We start from the raw sequence: 24,349 nt of genomic DNA, 5'->3' as shown, positions 1-24,349 counted from the left end.
ATAGCAGTTGTTGCTAAGATACAATGTTTTAACCGCATTTTTTTACATCATTTGAAACTATTAAATATATTTTTTTAAATATTTAATAGTTTCAATAGGAAGAATTTGTTATTTTTTGCACCACAAGATACCCTTAAATAAATAAAAAAACGCAGTATTGATAATATTGTTTTATTCCAGCTCGATTGGGCGAGCGATATAACCATATTAAGTATAAATAATCAGAAAAACAAGATAAAGAATACCAGAATTATTCACATGGTAGTTGTAAACAATTTAAAATATTTAAGAGAAAACCAAAAAGCATTTAAAGATGATAGAGCTTGGAAGTAATTTTCAATCAAGTGCTGTATCAAAATATTTTTCTTATCATTGAAAGAACTGAAATCATCTGACATTGAACGCATGTTGGAAAAAGATTTAGCAACAGTCAGTTGAAATACAAACGAACTGCAAATCATATGAAATTGTTGGCATATTAGAATTTGTCACTTTCTAGAGAGGAGAGCGCATAGGATGAAAAAGATTCAAATTGTGAAAATGATATCTTCAACAGAAAAAACATTCAGGTTTAGTTGTAACGAGCAGCGGTGAGGAAGAAAACCATTAAATCAAGATTTAAACTTTAGAAAAAGCTATTTTTTTTTCTGTTCCAACACAATTTTTTTAAAATTAAATTTTCAATTACAAAAAACTGATTAGAATTTTCTAAGAACCTGGCCCCCTTTTTGTACTGGCTCTGAGTCTCGTGGTTTCACATAACATGTCATTTTGCAGGAATCTCTCTACCATGTTGTAGGAGGGTTACCTGTATTGATAAAAGGTGTATAGGATTCAGTAAAAAATAAATGATTTTTTAAAGGTTTTTTTTTTATTTATTATAGATTAAAAACTTAGGCAATGCACTCGTATGGGATGGGAGCAAGGACGATGGTTCCCATCTTGCCACTGACAACGTGTGCGGGCCTCGGTTGCTTGGGTTGCCTCCTCAAGCTGAACTTGATCTTCTTCTCTCGGCTCATGCGCTGGAGTTCGAGGTTCTTCTTCACTCGGGTGAGGAAATCCTGTCGGCACTTGGAGTGCTTCACATGCTCAATGCGAATGTTGATTCTCTTGGGGAGGATGTTTCCACGAACTCGCTTGTTCACAATGACGCCGAGAGCGCGTTGTGTGACGTTGAACACTCGCCCGGTCTTTCCATGGTAGGCCTTGAAAGGCATACCCTTTTGAACTGCACCATTTCCCTGAATAAAAAAAAAATATATGAAACAGATTACAAAAAAACAGTAATTTAAAGAAATGCGAGCAATTTCTTCAGCATGAATTTTTGGATTATTGATGAAGCAAAACATCCTTCTGCTCCTGCATACTTCAAAATAAGATATTAGCAGCAATTTCGGGTGACAACTGTCATCAAGCGGAGACGATACAATTGACCACATACTGTGGATGCCTTCTGAATGCCTTAACTACGCTTGCCTACTTTACGAGGTATTAGGTTCTATAGTCCTGAATTTCCACTGCTGGTAGTTTGTCGACAATTCAAAACGTGACTATTTGTGGACACCGTACACTCTAACTAGGAAGTGAATATGGAATGTTGATGACCCTTAATTACTGATTTCAATTACATTAATTGTGTGATACTTGAATAACTAATAAATTGTTGATATTTTAAGGGCCGGTTTTATAAACAAATATCCCATGTGCCATTCCATTCTATCCCATATCTAATAGAATGGAATGTAAAAAAATATGAGAATGGTAATTAATATATGATAAATAATCACATATCGCAAATTAAGAGATCAAATTAGAATGTGTCAAAATATCTGTCGGTGTCAAGTATGGCATCGGCAGTGAAGAAAATAAATCGTAATGCATTTAACTGGCCGAAACCAGGTTACATTTAACCATTATTTAACTGATTAGTTACGCTACAAACTGGCCCTAAAGTTAAACTTTAGTCAAATTAATTTCCATGTAACAAAGTTCTAACAAATATAATTTCTAAATAAAGGACGAACAAACATTTGAGGGATTTTTAACTACAAATTACTATAAGTTAAGACTTAAGAAATTAGTAAAATTTACACTGAAGAGTTTTTCCAAAAGCGCAAACCAACTTAGGATCTTAATTGATATTTCTTACAAAAATTTATTGCACAAGTATAATTTATTCATCAAAACCTGCCAATATAAGTTAATTCATATTGAATCATTCTCGAGAAAAACTATTCTGTTAAATTATACTGGTTTACCAATAGGTACAGAATACTGACAGATTAGAAAGAGAATCACTTAAATTTTGTAGGAGTTACAGTTGAATGTTTTTGAGATACAGAATGTACTTTAAAAAATATTTTGTAAATTTTTGTGAGGCGGGAAAAGGTATAAAATAAAAGCTTCTGACAATAGGGAAAAAAAACTCACTCTGATGTCAACAATGTCACCGACTTTGTATATTTTCATATACGTTGAAAGTGGAATAACTCCATGAGTACGGAATTTTCGGGAGAAAAGATCCCTGGTTCCGCGACGATAACCCTTGGAATTCGTCATTTTTTACTCTGAAAATAAAAAATCATTCGATTATAAAATTCACAATGGCGACACGTGGTGTAAAATGTAATTATTTGACATTTGAAGTCAAAAATGTCACCGATACGTGAAACAAATAAACAAATTGTCGTAAAATCATTCGAAGTTTGACCGAAACGTAATGGAACACAGTGTTAAACCGAAAAATTGAGCGAAAATAGCTGATAAGTCAAGAAAATTGTAACAGCACCCACCTCGGTAAACGTCTTGAAAAAAAGAGGTTAGAAAAGGAAACAATGCTGCCACTAAGAAAAAAATGTCTATGGTAAACTGGAAAAATAAAAATATTTCAAATATGACCAGTTATTACGATCGTTGAGTTGCTAGAAAATAAATTAAGCATTCGGCTTTAGGCGGGAAATGTTGAAACGTCAATTTGGTCAACAAAAAATGACCAAAAGTAGTAGAATTAATTAATTTTGATGTTTTATTTGAAAGTGATTATTAGTTACTAAGTAATGTTATTAATTTCACGTTAAAACTTGACGAAAAACCTATTATTATATACAAAATGTTTTATTTAGACTGTGAGGGCCCTTTGGTAAAAGAGTCTACAAAAAACAGTTTTCTATTACAAGAATTAAATTACATTAAGCATTCCGGTGCCTCTTGTACTATTGAAAACGATCTAAAATCTTACGCAAATGTTATATTATTTAAAAATGATTATCACAAGTTTTCATCTATCGAGTTCCATCTAGACGAGTTATTTAACCTATCTAGGTATGTTATCAACTTAGTTCTACGCTACACAAACGTAATTATTGATGTTTTCAAACGTGACCTTTAATTTCTCTATTTTTCCAGAAAATACTACCAAATTCTTAGCAGAGCTGCCAGAAATAGTAGTTTATCTTCCATGAGTCTAAATTCAGATTATCAAGACTTCGGATTCCTCAGAAGATGTTTATCAGACTTTTTCATTCATATAAGGGATTCTTTATCTGATATAAATAACATTTTAAATAATAATGTTTCCATTAAAGCTCAACCGATATTATCCGATCTGAAACAAAGAATCGGTAGCTTTCAACTGATGTTAAAATCTATAGACATTTTGCCAGACTTTGTTATTAGAAACTCCACTTCTGAAATAGGAAACCAGGTAATAAGTAAGGTTTTATACCTTGACAAGGAAGCACATAGTTGCTCCAAAACAAGTCGGTAATTAAATAAATAATAAATGGTTAGAAACTAACTGTTTTTATTTCAATAATATAATGAATGACCCAAAGTTTTCTTCAAATAAAAAAAATATTTTGCATTTTACATTTAATGAACATATTGTAATACCTGTGTAAATGATTAAATCAAGTTATTTTCATTTTTATGGGAAAAAATAAGCTCAAAAATAATGAAATTTTTCTAGTGTTTTCTAGCGTCGTTTCACTTATTCCATTGCCATCTGGAACTACACTGGCTCCATCTTGTGACCTCGCTCAAGATAATATCCTTGGAACAGCTATTTAAGGAGGGGACACTACTGGACACTGAAGATGACCCATTCCAGCCATTTCCGTCCACTCCAGTGTTCAACACTTCCCACAATGCAGACATTGCTCGGGAACTGGAATGGATCCTTTATAATTTGGTTCTACTCTCCAGCAAATGTTATGATAAGGTTTATTTATTATAAATATTATTTTACAACAATAATATGAGTTTAATACCCTCACATAGACGTACCAAGATACCCGCTTTAGATAGCCTGCTTTACAGTTTTAAAGAACTCAGCAAATTATTATTAAATATTTCGAGAAGTATATAATAAGGATATACTACTCTTTGTTAATCTTTCTTTTTCTACATCCGCTCCTAGGTGCAGCATGTGGACATCACCAGATGCATCCAGGAGACCCTATTGCCAGCTGGCACTCTTGCCTCCTCATTAAAGTCGAAAGATCGTCATCGACTGCCTTCCAGAGGGTGGGAGCCCATAGGTGTAAAGAAGAGGCAGCTTGGGTTTAGGTTCTCCTGAGGCATGCACAGCACATGTTCAAGCCAGGTCATATAGGAGTACTGGAATTATACGAGAGTTGAATAATCAGCACTTCATTTTGAGCATTTCATTTTGAGTATAGATTAGAGTTCCCGACAACACGCATTGTGTTAAAAGTTGCTCCAGCAATTCCTAAGCGAGTTGCGAGCTCTTTGTGCATGCTACCATCCTCCGTTATGTGAACTCTCAAGTATTTAACGCTGTAAACTTTCTCAATCCTCTGCCCATTATTGTAGAGATCCTGATCAGGGTTGGGACAGGATTTGTTGCACATAATTTGGGTCTTTTTGGTGTTAACATTAAGACCCAGACGAGCAGAGTTTTCCTGCAGTTTTATGACATGTTTATTCAGCAGATATTTTTTTTCTTAGGATTGTCAAGAAGACAATCAAAGAAAAAAATGTTTATAGATTATGTGTTATGCTTGAATATTACTAATTATTCATTATAGTGCCATACTATTATTTGTCACTAAAAAGATAATGAGGTTGAAATGAGGAAAAAAAAATATTACTCGTAAATTCTTATTGTATTTCTACCTATGATTACTCTTTTTCTTCTTTTGGTGCCACTTCACTGTGGAGGTAGGCTGGCTATCATAATGGGAATTTTTATTCTGTTCGCAGCCACTCTAAATAACGATTTGGAGCTACAGTGAAAGCACTCTTTTAAGTTTTTAACATCAAACTTCCTAGTTTTGAGAGCAAGTGCTTGAGGAGAATATTATACATAAGGTGGTTAAATTTTATAACTAACATTGAAGCCCGAGATTGGACGCAGCAGCCTCCTATAACGAGCGTCTTGAAGATGCTACGGTGGACCTGGCTTGAACATTTGCTTGGGCATGCCTCAGGAGAACCTAATCCCAAGTTGCCTGTTCTTTAAACCTGCAGGCTCATGCCGTCCTGGAAGGCCGCCTTGGACGATCTTTCGACTTTATTCGGTGGAACTAAGAGGCGCTGGTTTGATGTGGGAGGAGACAGGAGTGCTGGCTGGCGATAGGGTCTCCTGGAGGCAACTGGTGATATCTGCATGCTCCACTTAGGAGCGGATGTGGAAAAGAAGAAGAAGTTTTTAAGCCAGGAGATACGTCGCGTCATCCTACACTGCATTTTTCTTCAACTTTTCTTTGTAATATGATCTGGACTATTGTATACTTCTCTCTTAAAAGATTTTCTTCATTGTATTTACTATTTCCCTTTCTTTTTCCATGCATCTTAAATACTTCTTCATTGTGAACTCTGTCTACGTGTGATATTTTAAGTATTTTTTTATCCGCTCATGAATATGTAGTTTTAATATATTTTTTTGATTTTAGATTGACTCAAAACACATATTCAGTTGTAGCTGTGTCAGACAAATTTGGATTTCCACACAGATGCTCATTGAAAATTTAAGCAATGAAAATAAATGTGCTGATTTCTGGCATTATTATAATGGGATATTTAAGAAATTTGTAACTAATTCAGAAAATATGGAGATTACACCTAAACGGTGTGATTCTTTGTATGTTATGAATGAAATAGTAACCAGCAATCGATTCGGATTCGGTTTATCACTTTTAGTGAATGTTGCACAACTACAGGGATATAACTCAGATGGTGAATATGTCGGAGTTAATTCACACAGGGTGAGTTGAAAAGTATTTTTGCACATTTAATATCATTAGCACAATTAACCTGCATCACATTCATAGATGTTGTACAAGCTCAAATGGCAAGTACATTGCACATGTTTCCATTTTAAAAATATATTTTATGATTTACTGATTGCAAAACACCTTGTAATTGAAAGGGTTAAAATAATTTCTAGATTCATCTCATTCATCATTTTTAGATTGTACCAAATTACACTATGCTGGAAGACATATTAAAAGTTTATTTGAACGGTGATCAAGGTGTTCCTGAAATCATGTTCCGTGAGCAGATACATCATGTGACCAAGCTCCTTACTGTTTGGTGGGAACCCAAGAATGAAATTGTCACTCTGATCTGGGAATACTTTCACAAAAGGTTAAATTCCGCATTTTCTGTACCGGGAAAAGAAGATAACTCGGTGTCGCTGGCAAGGTATAACTGCATACTTAAAAATATTTGGTCAAAATTGTCTTGAAAAGCATTGAAATTTTCCTTAAATAATAATAAAACAATCTATCGTAATCCAAAGGCCTACCCTACATCGGTAGTCTAAAATGAACTCTTGTCCGTCTGTGTTGTTCTTGTCCCATCGAAGGGAAGTAGTAAATTACAAAACGAAATAGTAGACTAACTCGAGAGAACCGCGCGCTGACTATGCTTTAGGCCCCGTTTTGTTTGCTCTAAGGTCAAGAGGTTGTTAGGACGATTAGGGTCTTTGTTTTTGCACAGGATTGTTCATACTGTCAGTATCAGGATAATTAAGGTTTTGTGAGGGATCAGTGTCATGACGAAATGGAATTTTGCGTGAGTTCAATAGGGTTCATGTTAGAATCATGTTTAGATCTGTGTTAGGACTGCCAGTGTTGCCTCGATAATTTGATGTACTTATGTGTTTTGAAATGCTAAGTATTTTTTTCTGTTTGAGTGCGCGTTGTATTAGGCGAATTATTCTAATGTTTCCTATATGCATAGGAGTTCTGTTTGTATTACTACGTTCTTCTTCCTTTTCGAAGCGGGATCTGGAGCGCATGACCGCAGTCTAAATTTGAAACTAAGACTATTTTGATATGTTTGACCACAAAGTTAATGCTTTAAATATTAATAATATAACACTATTCCTTCACTGTCATGTTGGGAAATTAGAATAACGTGATTATACTGACCATGTGTATTTGATTGATCACAAATTAACAATACTGCAGTGAGGTGTATAATGAAAGCTTTTAAATTTTCTATGTTTTGTTATTTTCACAGTTTGATTGTAAAGAAATTTTAAATTTAAACTTAGTTTTAAAAAAGTAATGGTGAATATGCAAAACTGAAGAAAGACACTAGTCTTCATAAAAAGTTTCAGGAAAGGGGTGGGTGCTTTCATTGTATCCTAACCCAAGCCACCAAATTATCATTTGAAAATGTAAAGTTCATTAAATTGTTCGTTGTCTCCTTTTTATTTTAGCTCAACAGTTCCCAACTTTATCAACGATTTAAAGTTACGTTTATCGCTAAACTGTTCATCCAAAAGAGACCATAAATCTGAAAGTAGTTTTTCCATATTCGTAACATTACTTGGAATCCATCTGAAAAAGAGTACCCTCTCCAATCAGCAGGGAAACTGTCAGAGAATCAAGGGAAGGATCCTACCTAAGTTTACTTTAAGCAAAATACAGACACTGAATGAGCTCGGACTGAATCATTTTACCACATTATTTTTGATGATGGCCATTTCAACAGACTTGACTGATATTGTAAGTTTGATTTCATTTTATTTGCCAAGGTTATTTTTGCGGATTTATTATCCGTCATTTTCTGATCTAATATAAACTGAACTTATGAAAAATATATTTATAAAAATTAGAATTGTTAACCTTATTTAAAAATCAAGTATGCAATTATAAATTAAATCTTTGAAACGCTGTTGCTAGTTTGGAAAATAACCCTATTGTGATAAAGCCTCGTGGTGTAATGGTCAGCTCGTTTGTCTACCGTGCAAGAGGTCTCGGGTTCAATTCCCGGCATGGTTGATATGAAATATTTATTTTAAAGGGTGTTTTTACACTAAAAAACATGTCATAGTCCCTGGACTGGTACCCGAAGCGTGATACTGATCATCCTACCTTCATGTAACAAAAATGATCAGGATACGCTGCGATTGGTGTGCCAATGCAGTGCCCTAGCACCATTAGGTGCAGAAAGGGAATGATGATGGTGATGATAAAGCAGTTAAAATATTGTGAATTTTACCTAATTCTATGTAGAATATAGCCTTGACTTTGAATGATAACACTTGTGTTATCATTTTTATATATTTATCTATACATACTTAAATTATTAGATCAATGTAAAGTTACTTTGACTGTCTAACTAGGGTTATATTATTTATTGTGTATGCAGACATTTGGTAGAATTCCATATTAAATTTGGAAATGTATCAAATTTGGTAATATAATAAATTTGGTAATGTATTTTTTTTTGTTTGAAAATGTCCTAACAAGACGAAACGCGTCACAATATACCCTTTGTATATTTTATAAAAAATAAAGTAGAATTATAATCCAATAAACTTGTTTTATTTTGGATACATTAGGAAATTTAATAGGGTTATATTGCAAAAACATTTATGTTTATGAAATAATTTAAAAAATACTATTTACATGGTTTGAAAGTATTTATGTTTTATTATATAAATAAAACACGAGTGATACTTTAATCCACAAATTTGGAATATCCAGTGACCGGTTTCATCGCTTTCGCGACATCTTCGAGACTGGTATCTTTATTAAAAAGTTAAATGTATTTATACAGAACAGAGGTAAGGATAGATAATTCAAAGTTATATGTAAGTAAATTAAATAAAGTTATTTTTATCTTAAGGATCATTATCAACAAATTTTCTTTGGGTTAACTAATGAATTGATATAATGCTATTTTAATGAGTTTAAGTATTGAATTATCTATCCTTACCTCTGTTCTGTATAAATACATTTAACTTTTTAATAAAGATACCAGTCTCGAAGATGTCGCGAAAGCGATGAAACTGGTCACTGGATATTCCAAATTTGTGGATTAAAGTATCACTCGTGTTTTATTTATATAATAAATTACAATGAACTTCCATCAAGAAATTTCACTTACAAACTTAAATGTTTTGTATTTATGTTTGATTAAATATATTTTTTTAAATGTAGGTACATGAATTTGATGAAATATGTTATTTAAATATTTACATTTCTTTTCAGTGTTCGAAACTTCAAAATCTTATAACCCAAATTCCTTTTGATTCCCTACCATGGAGTAAAAAACAGATAGTAATTAAGTCACACCTCTCTATACTGTATGCCTATGTAGAAAGTGGTATTGAAATCAGTGAAACTGTGAAACCAATTCTGCTAATCACTAACAAGTATTGTTTTATAAGAGAAACGGAACATATTGCTATAATCAAAATGGTCGTGTCCGGTATGCAAGATATAATGGATGCAAGCCAGGACTTTAAACAAAATGAATATTTATTAGTAGGTATGAAATATTTGTAGTTATTATTTCTTTTACTATCTGCAGATGGATGCAGAAAACGAGGAAGACCAAGAAAGACATGAAACGATCAAGTCCATCAAATACTTGAAGATGGACATGTTAAGAGTGGGAATAATCGGCACGCATGCGTGAGAAGATGTATGAATGTAGAGGAAGCGAAGTCTGTATGCAAAAGCACAGTGATATGGCGTTCTATCCTATCTGCCTACCCTTCCGGAGAAACGGCGTGTTGGTTTATTTGTTTGTAATCAGCTCATAATATAAATTCAGATGTGCTTAACCTAATAAAATGCTTTTTTCATTTTATTATTCCAGATAAATGGCTGACTACATATTTATCTGTTTGCGCATTGCCCGATCTGTCAAACACACTAGATTCCTTTACATCTCTCCTTACTAAACTCAGAATACTAAGTTCTTATCATGATGTCTCTTCTCATGACCGGAGTGTGTCCGGGATGATCGATGCATTCTTCACACATATATTCTCCTGCATCAAATCCCTATACTCCAACGGTGTGATGGCACTCCAAATTGCCGACACCGCCTTCAGCTTTACCAAGTTTGTGTTTGAGAACAGTTTTTATGCAAAGAAATATGAATCGTTCGAAGATACTCTTAAATTCTTTACTCTTTCGGAGACATGTAACGAAAGGTAAATTGAAAATCACAATCTTTTACATAATTTGATTATAAAGAAAATTGTTAGTTGTATCCAAAATAATATTTTAAAATTTTATTTTATTTATGAATACTGCTTTTGGTTCTCATCATCCCCCCTGTCCATATCCGACGGTGCATAGGGCACTACAGTATATATCATTCATCTGCTTCGTGTATGTAAGGTAATTAAATTAGTAATATACGCGGTGTTTCAGTGTTTTTCAGAAATCATTATTTACAAAACCACACTCACGAAGGGTGGGACACCAAAAATAAAATACTTAAACTCATTAAAATAGCATTATATCAATTCATTAGTTAACCCAAAGAAAATTTGTTGATAATGATCCTTAAGATAAAAATAACTTTATTTAATTTACTTACATATAACTTTGAATTATCTATCCTTACCTCTGTTTTGTATAAATACATTTAACTCTTTAATAAAGATACCAGTCTCGAAGATGTCGCGAAAGCAATGAAACCGGTCACTGGATATTCCAAATTTGGGTATTAAAGTATCACTCGTGTTTTATTTATATAATAAATTACAATGAACTTCCATCAAGAATTTTCACTTACAAACTTAAATGTTTTAGACGTATAGTGGACGGTTTTTTCGCTGTGATTGCAATTCTTGACCCGCCTACGGCCCATTGTTTCACCATAAACTGTAGCTAACTTCGTGATTGATAATCCTAGAATGGTTTTTGTCCATATGGGCTATGTCTGTATCTATAAACAGTAACGCGTATTACTATTATTACTGTACTCAGGTTTTTACATTAGAAGGATTCATAGTCCCTGGACTGGCACCAGAAGTGTAAGATTGAGCCTCTTACCTTTACATAAAAAAAAATATCAAGATGCACTGCAGTCAGTGTACCAATGCAATGCCCTATGCATCACTAGGTGTGGAAAGTGAACAGTGATGAAATTCCTATTGAGATATTCTAGATGATCTTCATAATAGTGGGGGGGGAAATGTGTAGGGCTAAAATCCAAATGCATGGTCATTGTCTTGTGACCTTACAGACCTTAGAAGCATGCTTTAACTGTGTTGTGTGTTTTATTGCAACTTTTTAAAATAAAACAAGTTCTCTAAAGTTAAATTGTATTTTGTAGGGTAGCTCATCACTACCTCGTGCAAATCCTACAAGATGAGCAGATGGCTTCTTTCCTCAAGGAGAACAGATCTAGCGCTGACTGCGTGGTGCACTGCTGGCTAAAGAGTACCTTCGTATCCTGTAACGCCCACTCTGGAGACGACAGCCATCTTCTGCTTCTCATGTGCCAGCTGCCCGACTTCGCAGCCCTCAACTTTACACCAAGCTGTGAATCAGGAGAAAGAAACTTGTGTAGATTCTTTCACGCTATCGGAATGGCCTGGAATAATGCCCAGGTAAACATTTTTTCCTTTCCTTTGACTAATGATATTAATTATAGTACCGAGATTAGAACACGGCTATCGGCAGTAAACAGATGTTATTATGGCTTGTTTAAATATCTGGGATCCAAATTATTCACTAAAAAAACTAAGACCATTGTTTACAAAACTCTCCTCAGACCGGTCATTGTATATGGTGCCGAATGCTGGGTTATGACTAAAAGAGATGAAAATATGGTATTAGTATTTAAAAGAAAAATATTAAGGAAGATATTTGGTACTGTCATCCAAAATGGAGTGTGGAGGAGACGGTTTAATCATGAATTAGAGGCGAATCCAACATTCCACAATTCATCAAAATAAGAAAATTACAATGGTTCGGCCATGTGCACAGAATAAATGATAACCTTACCCCAAGAAAGATTATTTATACCACTCCAGAAGGCAGACGAAACAGAAGCAGGCCAAAATTAAGATGGCTGGATAATGTGGAAAGTGACATTAGAGCGATTGGCCTGACGAACTGGAGAAGAGACACAGGGGTGCAGGGACGAATGGAGACAAAGTCTAAGGGAGGCCAGGACCCACAAAGGGCTGTAGGGCCACTGATCATGGTGAAACATTTTTTTCCATCTTTTAGTGTGGCAGTTACAGACTGACACATTAGGAAGAATCATGGTGGTATTTTGCAAGAACTAGAATCCCCCCTCCACGCAGAGATATCCGAAAGCCCCAATATTTTATAAACACTAAAAGATTCTTTGAAAAATCATTTATATGTAGGGTATGTTCAATCCAATATTCCTCCCGAGCGATAATACCCTATTGTGACATCAAGATTCATGACGACATTCTATTTAAATTTGAATGGTCAAAATTTAACCGAATCGTGACGTATTAGGGGCGTGGCCAACGCAATGAACTGTTTTCGCTGGAATTTAAAAGTATAAATTAAAAAATATTTTTTATGGTACTAATAAGTACAATTTACTAAACAGAGAACGGCAGCGTTTAAATAAGTTAGCCAAATAATAAATAAGTTATCAAACGGGTAAATCATAAAGCTAGAATTATGTTTTTTTTTTTCCATATGAGTTTTTTTATAATTCTGTATTTTTATATGCATGACTAAAAATTATATTTTTTTTTAGTTATGACTTGGATGTGCGATATCTTTTTTAAAAATTTCAATTCAATGCACAAAAAAATTATTTGGATAATGATAAGCTACACAATAAATTTTTTTGGATAATGATAAGATACACGATAAGTTTTTCTGGGTTATTATGCCACGTGTCATTTGTACTAGTTACCGACGTTTCAGATCGCATAACAGCATCCATCTTCAGGGTTGATGTTATTTGTGCAGATAGATGTGTAACCTTATACTCGTAAGTAACCCTCGAGTAACAAGCTACTCGTAGGCACCTTTACATCGGTAAGTTCCCAGTGGCCCAAATGCCAAATATATATGACATATATTCATCGAGACACTGAGTGGATACCATTACAAAACTTGAAATGCAAAAATAATTTTATATAAACAAGTCTACTATTTTGGTAGGGTGACCATCTCAAGACAGTTCTCGGGACCCAAATCAAGTAGCCATTTGTTTACGAATAATTTTAATTGCTCAAGATTTTTATCTAATTCTGTGGCAAATAGCATATTGTTATATATTCTTGGATCAAGGTATACTCGACTCTTTTGACCAAATTATGTTGTCATTTTAGGTGCCATGTATAGCTGTTTTTTTTAAGGCGCGTTTCATAGCTAGTATTGTAACATTCATTCCCACCATGTTTATGAGTGTAAACGAGAAGTGCCTTAGCATAAAGTTGCCTGACATTCAGAACACCTACTCGTTCAAACACCTCCGCTGTGGGTGTCCTGATCCCGAGGGACCCCGAGTAGAGCCTTGAGAACACACTTTTGTGGAATTTCTAATGCTTGAATAGCATTTTTCCTGGCCCCACCCCACGCAATAATACCATACTCAATTAGACTTTGACATAATGAGAAATACACTTTTTTAATGTTTTTTGTCCTGAACGTTTCTTAGAGAGTTGGAAACAAACACAAGTTTTTAAATTTTTTGTTGTTAAATTGACGATTTTAGTAGCCCGGTCTAAATGCGAATCTATGATTACCCCTAAATATTTTATGTTATCAACTTTTATTTATAAATTTACACTTGTTCTGATCACTATACTGCATCACACTTTTACATGTATGAATCATTAATTTATTACACTTTGGCCCTTTTTTGTCACACTAAAATTTATCTTCATTTAAAGTAAAAAGGTTTGATTCTAAGTAAATTTTAATAGCAGATAATGCCTTTTCTGCCTTTTGGTGAGTTTCTTCCCAGATATTTCCATCAATGAGTAAGTAGAGCAGTGTCATCAGCAAAACTTATTGTTTTTACATCGTTTAGTACATAGATCATATATGTATAATAGAAAAAGGATTGATTTCAAAACGCTATCTTGAGGTACCCCAAAAGTGATTGGAAGCGGGTTACTCAAAATTCCATTTACTTGCACAAGGTGCAATATTTCTTCATATCTATAAACTGTGTCTCTTTTACTAACCAATGTATGTATAATATTTTTAAGAACTGAATAAAAATATCCCCAAAATTTTACAGACATTCCAGGAAAAATGCCGTATGCGAGAACGGGTGAACCAGTATCTTAAATCCCTAGACAAATATGTTTTGTCGGCGCTGAAGGCTCCACCATCGCAGGAATATGTGATGCAACTCTTTATTGTCTTGGGAACTCTTTTCTTACATTGCTCTCCTATCATCTACTCCAGAGTAAGAACATGTTTTACTAGAAGTACATAATGATTTTAAGTTTAAATTTTCATTAAAAATATTAGTAAGATGTATACATATGTATAAACATATATTTACAAAACTACTCAAACATATGTAAAAATGTATCTATATATTTTTAACTGACTTGCATAATAAAAATCATTCTGATAAAATAATACAATCTGGCCACGTTAAAATGTCAACCAAATATAATTTTAGCTTAGATAAATAGTAAAATTAAATGGTTCTGGGTGTATGTCTCTAAATGTTTTGTCATGTCGTACACAAGAGCGTCTAAAACAATTTATTTCCATTATATCATCTAAAAAATCTATCATCTGTCTTTGCTGCTTATTTCTGTTCCTTATATTTTTTTATTCCTTTGTAAAAATTTCTTTTAATTGTAATGTTTATAATGGACTTTGTCCGTAAATAAATAAATAAATAAATAAATAAATAAATATCATTGATGGAGTAAATCCTGAAAGAGCGTCAACTGTTTGACGTTGAGTTATCATGTAATTTTTATTTTATGTCATTATGCAGTAACTTTTTTAAAATGCTTGGATTTGTTCTTAGGAATGCCAAGATTTTTTCAAATACTCACGTTCTGAAAACACTATATAATTCCTTGGTAAGAAGTCTCTTCCAGTTTAGTTCCATCATTTGGTCGTTAAATGAAACAACAAATTAAAGGATGCAGGAAAAATTTCTGCATTATCTGTATCTCAGGGAGTATGGATATGACCATGGTTTTTCCAACCGACTTTTAACTAGGAATGCTGGGCTTTATTGCTGGGTAGAAGAGATATTCATTTGGGTATTCACTTTTTTCAACTTTTTTCTGATGGTTGCATACATAATTCAGATATTCTGAATGAATTCGGTCTATTTTTCCCCAATAAAATTTTAATTATCTTCTAAAAATCAGTGGCGTCTTTGATACCAAATTTCTAGTGAAACTCAGATTTTAAGGATAAGTATAATATGCGTAAATGTTAAGTAGATACCTACAGTAAATAACACAGTACGGACCATGTTTGTAGGCATCTTTGAGCATTTTTGTATTGGTTGCTAGTTTTTTATCTTCATAATGTGTTGATATAATGCGAATTAATATACATATTAGGTACTGGTGAATAGCAATGATTTCTTAGTGAGGCTCAGCGTCACTTGCTTCATATGCTCCTTCGTCCCTGCTAAAAATACAACACAGGTTGTTTTACCTTCTAATATTCTCAATGTTATAAAAAAAAAGTAAAATTAAAAAAATATATAAGCATAGATATAGATAAAATCATAGATAAAATGTTTCAAGCGAATGACAAGAGCATGGGCTACAATATAAAGAGTTGAATGTACTTTCTATCCTATCTTATTTGTATTATTCATAATTTAAAAAAATATTTTAGGCTAAGACGACATGTTTACTTCACACTCTCATCAGCAATGTATTACTTCCCCCCCAAGTTTTTATGGACAAGAAAATTCACCCATACGTCACAGCGAGTATATGCAAGAGCTGGTACATGTTTATGAAAGGGCTCTACAATTTGGACTACAAAAATGACATCTACATTGAAAAAACTATGAAGGACATGATTATTCAGTACTTGCCATACTTTGCCAATAAGACACCGATGACAAAGAATTATGCGTATGAAATCTCTTTTAGAATAATACCCAGTGAATGTAGTTTAGATTTGCAACTAGAAAAATATATTTTGGAAAAAATTTCTGTCCATTTTATAAGTTGTAGAGGAAAACAATATCACATTCACGCCTGTAAGGTAAATCAATTCATTTATTTAAATATTTTAAGTGGTGAAACAAATATGATAAGGCTGTATCCGGGGGTGTCCTCCACTCTTGCCGGTCTGAGCCTTGTGGCTCTGAGGGATTAAGGCATTTTATGGGGTTGTCGTCGTCCATTCTAATTATATGGCCAGTCCACCCCAAGCGCCCCACCTTGATGAGGTGAATCACATCGATATGTGTAGATTTCATATAGCTTCCTATTGTAGCGACGATGCCAATGGTTATTTTCTCTCATAGGGCTATATACAACTCTGAGGATTCTTCTATCAAACGCTGCAATGGCTCCCTCAATATTCTTTGTCATAACCCAGGTTTCAGAAGCATTTGTCAGGATTGGTTTGATCATTTTCATATTCCACTCTGTATATATTTAAGATGCAACAGATAATAATTTATACAATTAGAGTACCTAGATATATATTTTATTTAAGAGCCTATTTATGTACAATTTTAAAGCAAAAATTCAATTAAAACCATGGAGCTTCGTGTAAACATATTAAAATATATATAAATATACTTCTCAGTTTTTAATCAAGTTCATATTACTTTTTATTTTATCAATATTATTGACAAAATATATTCAACAGATATGCATAATCTCATTGAAGGAAAGTCTAGGCATTTTGTGTTAAAAATGTGTTTTTTTTTTCTTTCGAGAAGGAAATAAATCTTCAAAAATATAATGTTATTTATGCCATCGTCTTTTTTTTGTTTTATTTCCAGGCCCTCACAATAATTCTCCATTTAGCAACCAATACATCCAATATCAACCTTCTAAAGTTGATTATTTCATGTGTACTCTTATCAGTGTGTGAACAGTTTATGTTTTCTGATGATGGAAGTTCAAATAAAAAAGTTTCTACTCAGATTCTGGAATCACTTTGCAACAGTAAATATTTTCAAATCGACACAACAGACAATATTAAGTAAGTTTTACAGGTGTAAGCGAATTTTCAATTACATTTATAAATAATATATACATATCGTTGATATAAAATTTGCCTTTCCAGAAATGATTTAAAAGAAATGCTTTTTGCAACGTGTAAGAAACATTTGGCCTTTAATTCTACGCCATTCTTTAGACTGCTACAAAACCATCTGTCCTCTTTAGTGCCAATTATGGATGAAGTGTTATCTCTTCTAGACTCGGAAATAACTAAGGTGGAAAGGATGAGAGGAGTTGGGTTTGATCATGGATTAAGGTAACTTAGATTTTCATGGCCTTTCAGATACTTTTCTGTATTATTCCAATATGATAACATACAATTGCCTATTTGTAGGAATACAGAAGTATATTATTTTTGACTATGCATCAATGTTTGATAATTTGCATAGGGCCAATTTTTGTGAAAATCACCTAAGAGTGCTGTATAATAAATATCCCAATTTAAATGTATCTTTTACATACCTACTAATATGATAGAAGCATGCAACTTCATATTTCTGTGTAATATATTATAGTATATTCATTGACTTATCTCCCTTTATCTTATCAACACAGATTTCAAAATGTTTTTAAATGCTAAAATTTTATTGATAACATTGTTGACAATTATTTCATTTGTTTTACTTTACTATTAGTGTAGTATTTATAAAATATTATAAAATTAACTATGTATGGTATTATTAATGAATTCAAGTTTCAGTGTAAATAATGTATTACTTTTTTTGTTTTCAGAAATGGGCTGAATGAAATTATAAAAAACTATTCAAAACTTAAATAGGTTTACAGCACTGTGATATTTTTATATGTGGAATAAATATTTTTTTTTACACAAGTACTCAGTTTATTATTTATACAAAATGGTTGTTTTTATCATTAGGTTTACAAGGAAAAAAATCTTTAAATTTTGAATAGAGGCTGATAACAGTTAAATAAAAAACAAAACTTCAAACATAAAATGTTAACACGTAATTTAATTCAAAGTATTTTTTTAATGTTTCTTTAAACCGTCGAAATGAAAAGAACCGATTTACAATATCAGAATGAAAAAACAATTTTTAAAAATGTCAATAAATTAGTAAACATAAAGCATCTTCCCATTGTAGCACCAACATTTGTTTAGCTAGGTTAATAAAACCTTTGCGAAATATTATTGACCAGATGTCCTACAAATTTAAAAGAAAACGTTATGATCCTAAAGAGATATTAGGTACTTTCATATTTCACTTAGATCGTTTACCACCAAAACTAAGATATAACTATTATATTCTTGGTAATATTATCAGACTTCATTAGTTTTCAATTTGTCATCAATGACTTCACACTGAACCGTTTGAACTGTAACGTTATTGGTCGTTGGATTAGCTACTGAGAATGGGAAGGTTTCCATGCCGTGGCAAGCGGCGCCATAGTTACCCTCGCTGTCCACAGCAATAACTCCGCCAGAAAATGATGGGTAGTGAGAAGCGATACGTTTCACCGCGATCTCGCACGCCTGTGATGGTGTAGAACCTCTTCGCATCTCGTCAACAGCTAGGAAACTGAAAACAAAACAATAAAAGACGGTATTCATTTATGGCAGATCTGATATCTTCATCATTTCCCTGTCTGCGCCCAGGGGTGCATAGGACACTGCGGAGATCTAATTATAGCGTATCTGGGTCATTTTCGTCACACCGGAACCTCTTTTTACGTGGTTTTGAAATAACACAGCACGAAAATAAAATTAAAAAAAAAAAAATTGAGCATTAACAATGCATAATAGTTACATCACTATACTACATAATATTAATTTATTTAATTCCCTACATTGTTCTTTCACTTACTAGACACAGAGAGGTATGCAACAAGGGAAGAGTGACAGTGAATATTTTTTTATACAATTTTTTTAAAGTATTTTGTTGTCAAATAAAATTAAGATACTATAAATAGTAAACAATTATTTTTTTTTAATTCCCGAAATGAGTTTAAACCAAGCAAACCTATCCACCATTACTCTTTGTTTAGTATATTTTTTCACGGTTCTGTTTTTTAAATGGTGGTGTGTGGAACATATCCCCGTGTAAAAAATAATTTCCAGCAAAGTGACAAGTCCTACGCTTGAGGTGCTAGTCCAAGTCCAGGAACAATGAAGTATTGGAGTGCAGAACCACCTTTAAAACTCAATATTTTACATCCACCTTGCCAGGAATTGAACCTCGGCTTCAAGTATGGTGGGAGAATGCAATAATTACTATTATATAGGTTGACATATCTCCACTCGATTTTCTTTTTTAGGATTTTCACCTAAGAGTGACAATTGAGTTGAAAACACTTATCCAGGATTCTGGGTATATTTTATTATTTATTTAACACTTTATATACACATATAAAGGCGGGCATATTGCCTTAAGGCAATTTTTTTCTACCTACCCAAACCGTTCAGTTTGAGAAAATTACAAGTACATGGACATATTCTAAGGAATTATACTGAATCTTAAAATTTTATACAAAATTAAAAACAAAAATTAACTTAAAATAATAATTAACAGTAAACTATGAAGAGAGGAGATGGGAATGAAAAGGGAACGACGCAAATATTTAGATAGTGACATTTCAATCTTGATTTAAATGTAAATAAAGAAGGGGTGTCTCTAATATTGGTTGGTAGATAATTCCACAATCGAGCAGCTACAACTGTGAAAGAAGAGGCAAGAAAATTAGAGGGGTGAAAGGGTTTAAAAGCGTTCTCTCGTTACTAGAACGAAGAGATAGTCCATGTTGTGATAGGGGTTGGAAGAGCTCTCAGATGAACAGGCGAAGTGGGATTATTTAAAATATTGTGAAGAAGTGATAGAATGTGAATGTTTCTTCTATGCCTGATACTGAGCCAGTGTAGTTGCGTGCGATATTTGGTTATGTGGTCGAATTTGTGAAGATCAAAGATATAACGCCATAATAATTTCACCTACATAACTGTATTCTTCATCATCTCGGACATATATATCTGATATACCTAATGTTTTTTCGATAAACATAAGTGTTCCGTGTTCAGCCAAAATAAAGAATACAGTTCTGTGTGTGATTTGGAATTTGTAATTATTTAACCAACCTGGGAGAAAATCTAAGCATGACATCACCGTCTCCCGTAGCTGCTGCAGCTCCAACTTTACTGTCTGCATATGCTCCTGATCCAGGTATAGCGGAGTCACCCACACGACTAGGAAAACAGACATAGTAAAAAAAATTACAGAAATGGAGAACATTTTTGAAGAAATATTGAAGACTAAAAAATTATAGGGTTTTTTTACCTGTCCTTGGCTGGTTCAAGTGATCACTTTACGCACTGTACAAAATCAGCATTCTAACATTCAAACATAGTAGTAGTAGTAGTAGTACACGCTCAAGGTCACAGGTTCGATTTGTAGCAAGGTTGACATGAAATATTGGTTTAAAAGGTGGTTTTACGCTAAAAATATTTCATTGAACCTGGCACTAGTGTGCAAGATTGACCACCTTACCTACTCATAACTAATAATCGAAATTCTCTGCGTTAAGTGTGCGAATGCAGTGCTCTATGTTATGATACTGTCGTAAAAAGTAGATGTCACGCGCCATTGTTCTTGGACTTGGCAACAATGGTGATTGGACTCATAAAGGTAATAAATCAAAATCAGTAATCAAACATCCCATTTCCAAGATAAACAGTAAAGGTTTTTTCCGAGTACCTTAGCCTTGTAGATGACACGCAAGGCTACATACAGGGGTCCAAATATATTTTTTTTAAACAAAAAAAAAGTGGTCTATGCACTGTTTCATGCTAATATAGAGCTAAGATCGCCAAAACATAGTAACCGACAAAAACAATATTTATAAAACACTTCTTCCTCTCAATTTACAAGGAATACACTTATATATGATATCAATAAAATAAATATTTGAAACAAAACTTGGTTTTCACAGTATCATCATCATCATTCCCTTTCCGCACCTAATGGTGCATAGGACAGTGCATTGGTACACCAATAGCAGCGTATCTTGATTCTTTTTTTGTTACGTGAAAGTAAGATGATCAGTCTTACTCTTCAGGTGCCAGTCCAGGGGCATGAGTCTGAAGATGCCTATTAGAGGATGAAAGCGCTAATTGGTCAAACGAATAAGTGGAAGTGTATCAAGTATTTTAAATTAATAACTTATAAGTAAATATAAGTTATTACATCATTAATCATTAATAATGAACATGCTTAAGTTATCGCAGTCATAAGTCAACGCGTGTGCAATCTCTAAGTCAACGCTCGTGTCGGTTTGTTTTTTGTTTTCCTCGTAAATAAATGCAGCAAACTGTCGAAAAATCGGCGTTTACTATAAAAAATAATACAATGTATATTGCATTTGCAAAATAGTAAGGAGTATCTAATACAAAATAGTGAAAATTAAATTACAATTACTATGCAACTGCTTTTCTTTACATTTGGCTTGCCAACCGCCAGCCAGCTAAATGCAATAAATAGCATGATAAATAATAAATAAATAAAAATAGCACTTTTGGAATATTTTCCATATTTACAATGGTGAAATTCAAATATGTGATTGCGCAGGAGGATTATACGCCGCGAAATGTAATTATTTTGACATTTAATATTAGGTGTTAACGGATGTTCCATTGTGATCGCGAATACGATAAAAAACCATGGTGAGAAGTTGTTATCACGTCGCTTATTAGCACGTCGATAGTTATTTGTGATTGAGCTACTGGTTATGGTGACGCTGCAATGCAATCTGTAATGCCTGTGAAGAGAGCAAACTGCACTACAAAATAACCCAGAAAAACTCAATGTGCAGGTCTGAAGGCTGTATTTGGATGCCATTTGCTTCAGCTAGAGAGCGGACATAAAAATATGAATGCCTTGTGGCACACTGATGCTATAAAAATTATGGAAAAAAATATTTGAATTATACCCAGGAATTTTGTGACTGGCTCCATTGGTAGATGTTCCTGCAGCTATGTTTCCCAACTTATCAATGGCCACCATCCCGATAGTGTCGTGATTATTCGGGCCTATATTGTAATCTTTTCTCGAGTAATCCAAAGATTTCCATACCTCATTCAGAGTGTATGGTCCACAACTTTCTTTTGGATTCGGAAGCACATTCTGAAAAAAAAAGATAAATTGAAAAGTTACTGAAGTAAAAAAACCTGGCGGTCGTCTTAAAGATGAACATATTTTACAAACCTCCCAAAAGTTGGGCTGACAGTTTTGGCCTTTCCATTTCAACCAAATTTCTGTAGAAGCATTGGTTGCTAATGGTTCCTCTTTGAATCCCATCTGTTTCGCAAAATTTGTAGCCTTTTCTCCGGCCAAAATAGAATGTGACGTGTGCTCTAATACAAGTCTAGCCACAGATATGGCATTTTTTATATTTCTCATAGCAATTACGGAACCAACATTCATAGTATTTCTAGAAATCAAAAATACAATTAAATTATATTTAAATGTTTTTTATACATATAATAACAGTACATCAATAATATGCAATAATTATTGTACATTTATATTGTTGCAACTTCTAATGGAGGAAAGGGCTTGTATATAGAAGGAAGCTTTTTTTTATAAATGTTATTTATAAGTTCAATAAAAAACTATTTCTCATTTTTTTTAAATTGATGCTGTGTGAAAGTTATAAGTTATTTTTAAGATATTTCATATTCACTGTTTTTTGGCTTCTAGTTAAAAAGTCCTAAATTCAAAGTACAAAATATCCATCATACTCATATTATCACAAGAACATTGAAATAGCTACAACACAAAAGAAAAGAAAATGAACCTACCCATCCATTAGCATGGCGTCCAATGTTGTCTCTCCATCTTCATCGGGACTGCCTCCATAACCTACTGTACCATCACATTGTACTTTTTCACAGACTGAACAACCGGCCTCAATAGCATCCAGGGCAGATTTTTTCAATATTACTCTCCATGCTAGAAATATTGCATGTTTATAACCATTTTCATGATCGCGTTAATACGTTTTTTTTTTAGTTTGTGACAGAAGTCTCAAAATACATTTACTACATACCTTCTTCAGCTGCACTGACAAATCTCCATGTAGTAACGACAATCGGTAAATTCTTATCAGCACTCGCCGATAGTGTTATTGATAATAAAAGCGGCGACAAATACAAAATATTTCGGATAACCATTGCAGGCATAAATTTTCCGACCGATCAATACTAAGATTTTCAAAGCTCAATACTATATTTCTTAGGATTTAAATGTTTTTTACGTAAATTTTTGACAGATTAAAACAAACATTTTCATGTAATAATTGGGGGTTGAAATATATAATATATATTATATTCCTGTTAACAGAACACTATAGCACTCAGATATACACAATAAAATTTATCTTAGACAACATTGGGCCGTTCATAAATAATTTACATTAACAACACTCAGACGACTCAGAATTAGAACAAATTTTGACGATTTGAAAATTGACGCAAATTAATGACGTACAAATTAGCATCAGATTTCCATTTTTTCTTTACTTCCGAGTTGCAAGTACTTAAAAATTATATTTCCTTCCATTTTTCCATTTTTTTGGTGGGTAGGTCATCCATGTCAATGTCAGGTTCGTATTATTACGGGGGTACGGGGGGAGTAAAATAATATGTTTAAAAAAAAACAATGTTTTTATGGGGTTGTTTGAGTATTGAGATAGAGTGGTGGCGAGAGAAAATTTATGATGAGATTTGATCATTTTAGAGGCTGTTAAACAAAATCAAGTTCCGCGTTCGCGCGTATGAATAAACGGAAGCTGTCCGTCTCTCCGCTAACTGAGAGAAAGCGGGAACATCCGCCGAACGGAAACTTGAGATGAATTAGAAAGATCGCGTCTTCCTAGTGCCTCATCGGGTATGTGGAATAAAAAGTTACTTCTCCATGTGTTCCCATTTTTATT

The 24,349-nt window shown here is 33.3% G+C and overlaps 3 protein-coding genes across 3 annotated transcripts; 1 reads left to right on the top strand and 2 right to left on the bottom strand.

Moving 5' to 3' along the window:
* Positions 1-849: 849 nt before the first annotated feature.
* On the bottom strand, positions 850-2,824 carry RpL21 (ribosomal protein L21). The gene is made up of 2 exons (XM_088234992.1): positions 2,434-2,824; positions 850-1,244 (listed from the first exon to the last, which is right to left on the bottom strand). The coding sequence occupies exons 1-2, from the start codon at positions 2,560-2,562 to the stop codon at positions 894-896; spliced, it is 480 nt and encodes a 159-aa protein (XP_088091118.1). The 5' UTR covers positions 2,563-2,824; the 3' UTR covers positions 850-893.
* Positions 2,825-2,986: 162 nt separating this feature from the next.
* On the top strand, positions 2,987-18,243 carry LOC148275940 (protein MMS22-like). The gene is made up of 14 exons (XM_088234990.1): positions 2,987-3,324; positions 3,409-3,706; positions 3,971-4,222; positions 5,919-6,230; positions 6,437-6,669; positions 7,694-7,982; positions 9,474-9,753; positions 10,087-10,426; positions 11,560-11,836; positions 14,473-14,643; positions 16,059-16,436; positions 17,188-17,390; positions 17,475-17,666; positions 18,143-18,243. The coding sequence occupies exons 1-14, from the start codon at positions 3,113-3,115 to the stop codon at positions 18,186-18,188; spliced, it is 3,483 nt and encodes a 1,160-aa protein (XP_088091116.1). The 5' UTR covers positions 2,987-3,112; the 3' UTR covers positions 18,189-18,243.
* Positions 18,244-18,353: 110 nt separating this feature from the next.
* LOC148275939 (N(4)-(Beta-N-acetylglucosaminyl)-L-asparaginase) lies at positions 18,354-23,951 on the bottom strand. The gene is made up of 6 exons (XM_088234991.1): positions 23,465-23,951; positions 23,217-23,367; positions 22,621-22,846; positions 22,346-22,539; positions 20,499-20,606; positions 18,354-18,948 (listed from the first exon to the last, which is right to left on the bottom strand). The coding sequence occupies exons 1-6, from the start codon at positions 23,595-23,597 to the stop codon at positions 18,690-18,692; spliced, it is 1,071 nt and encodes a 356-aa protein (XP_088091117.1). The 5' UTR covers positions 23,598-23,951; the 3' UTR covers positions 18,354-18,689.
* Positions 23,952-24,349: the final 398 nt, after the last annotated feature.

The sequence above is a fragment of the Micrasema longulum genome, unplaced genomic scaffold, assembly GCF_059751315.1.
Source record: "Micrasema longulum isolate JH-2025_06_02 unplaced genomic scaffold, ASM5975131v1 h1tg001315l, whole genome shotgun sequence".
In the NCBI taxonomy this organism is placed as follows: Eukaryota; Metazoa; Arthropoda; class Insecta; order Trichoptera; family Brachycentridae; genus Micrasema; species Micrasema longulum.
Note: the sequence above shows the minus strand (reverse complement) of the source record. Positions and strands in the feature narration are given on the sequence as shown.

Bases quoted from the DNA above. Each gene is read 5' to 3' on its own strand.
- LOC148275940 (XM_088234990.1), top strand. From the start codon at position 3,113: ATGTTTTATTTAGACTGTGAGGGCCCTTTGGTAAAAGAGTCTACAAAA. The intron at 3,325-3,408 runs GTATGTTATCAA...CTATTTTTCCAG, and splicing joins GAGTTATTTAACCTATCTAG to AAAATACTACCAAATTCTTA. The intron at 17,667-18,142 runs GTAACTTAGATT...TTTTGTTTTCAG, and splicing joins GGGTTTGATCATGGATTAAG to AAATGGGCTGAATGAAATTA.
- LOC148275939 (XM_088234991.1), bottom strand. From the start codon at position 23,597: ATGCCTGCAATGGTTATCCGAAATATTTTGTATTTGTCGCCGCTTTTA. The intron at 22,540-22,620 runs GTTTGTAAAATA...TTTTTTTTTCAG, and splicing joins GTCAGCCCAACTTTTGGGAG to AATGTGCTTCCGAATCCAAA. The intron at 20,607-22,345 runs GTATAATTCAAA...CTGTTTTCCTAG, and splicing joins GCCAGTCACAAAATTCCTGG to TCGTGTGGGTGACTCCGCTA.
- RpL21 (XM_088234992.1), bottom strand. From the start codon at position 2,562: ATGACGAATTCCAAGGGTTATCGTCGCGGAACCAGGGATCTTTTCTCC. The intron at 1,245-2,433 runs GTGAGTTTTTTT...TTTTTTATTCAG, and splicing joins GTGACATTGTTGACATCAGA to GGAAATGGTGCAGTTCAAAA.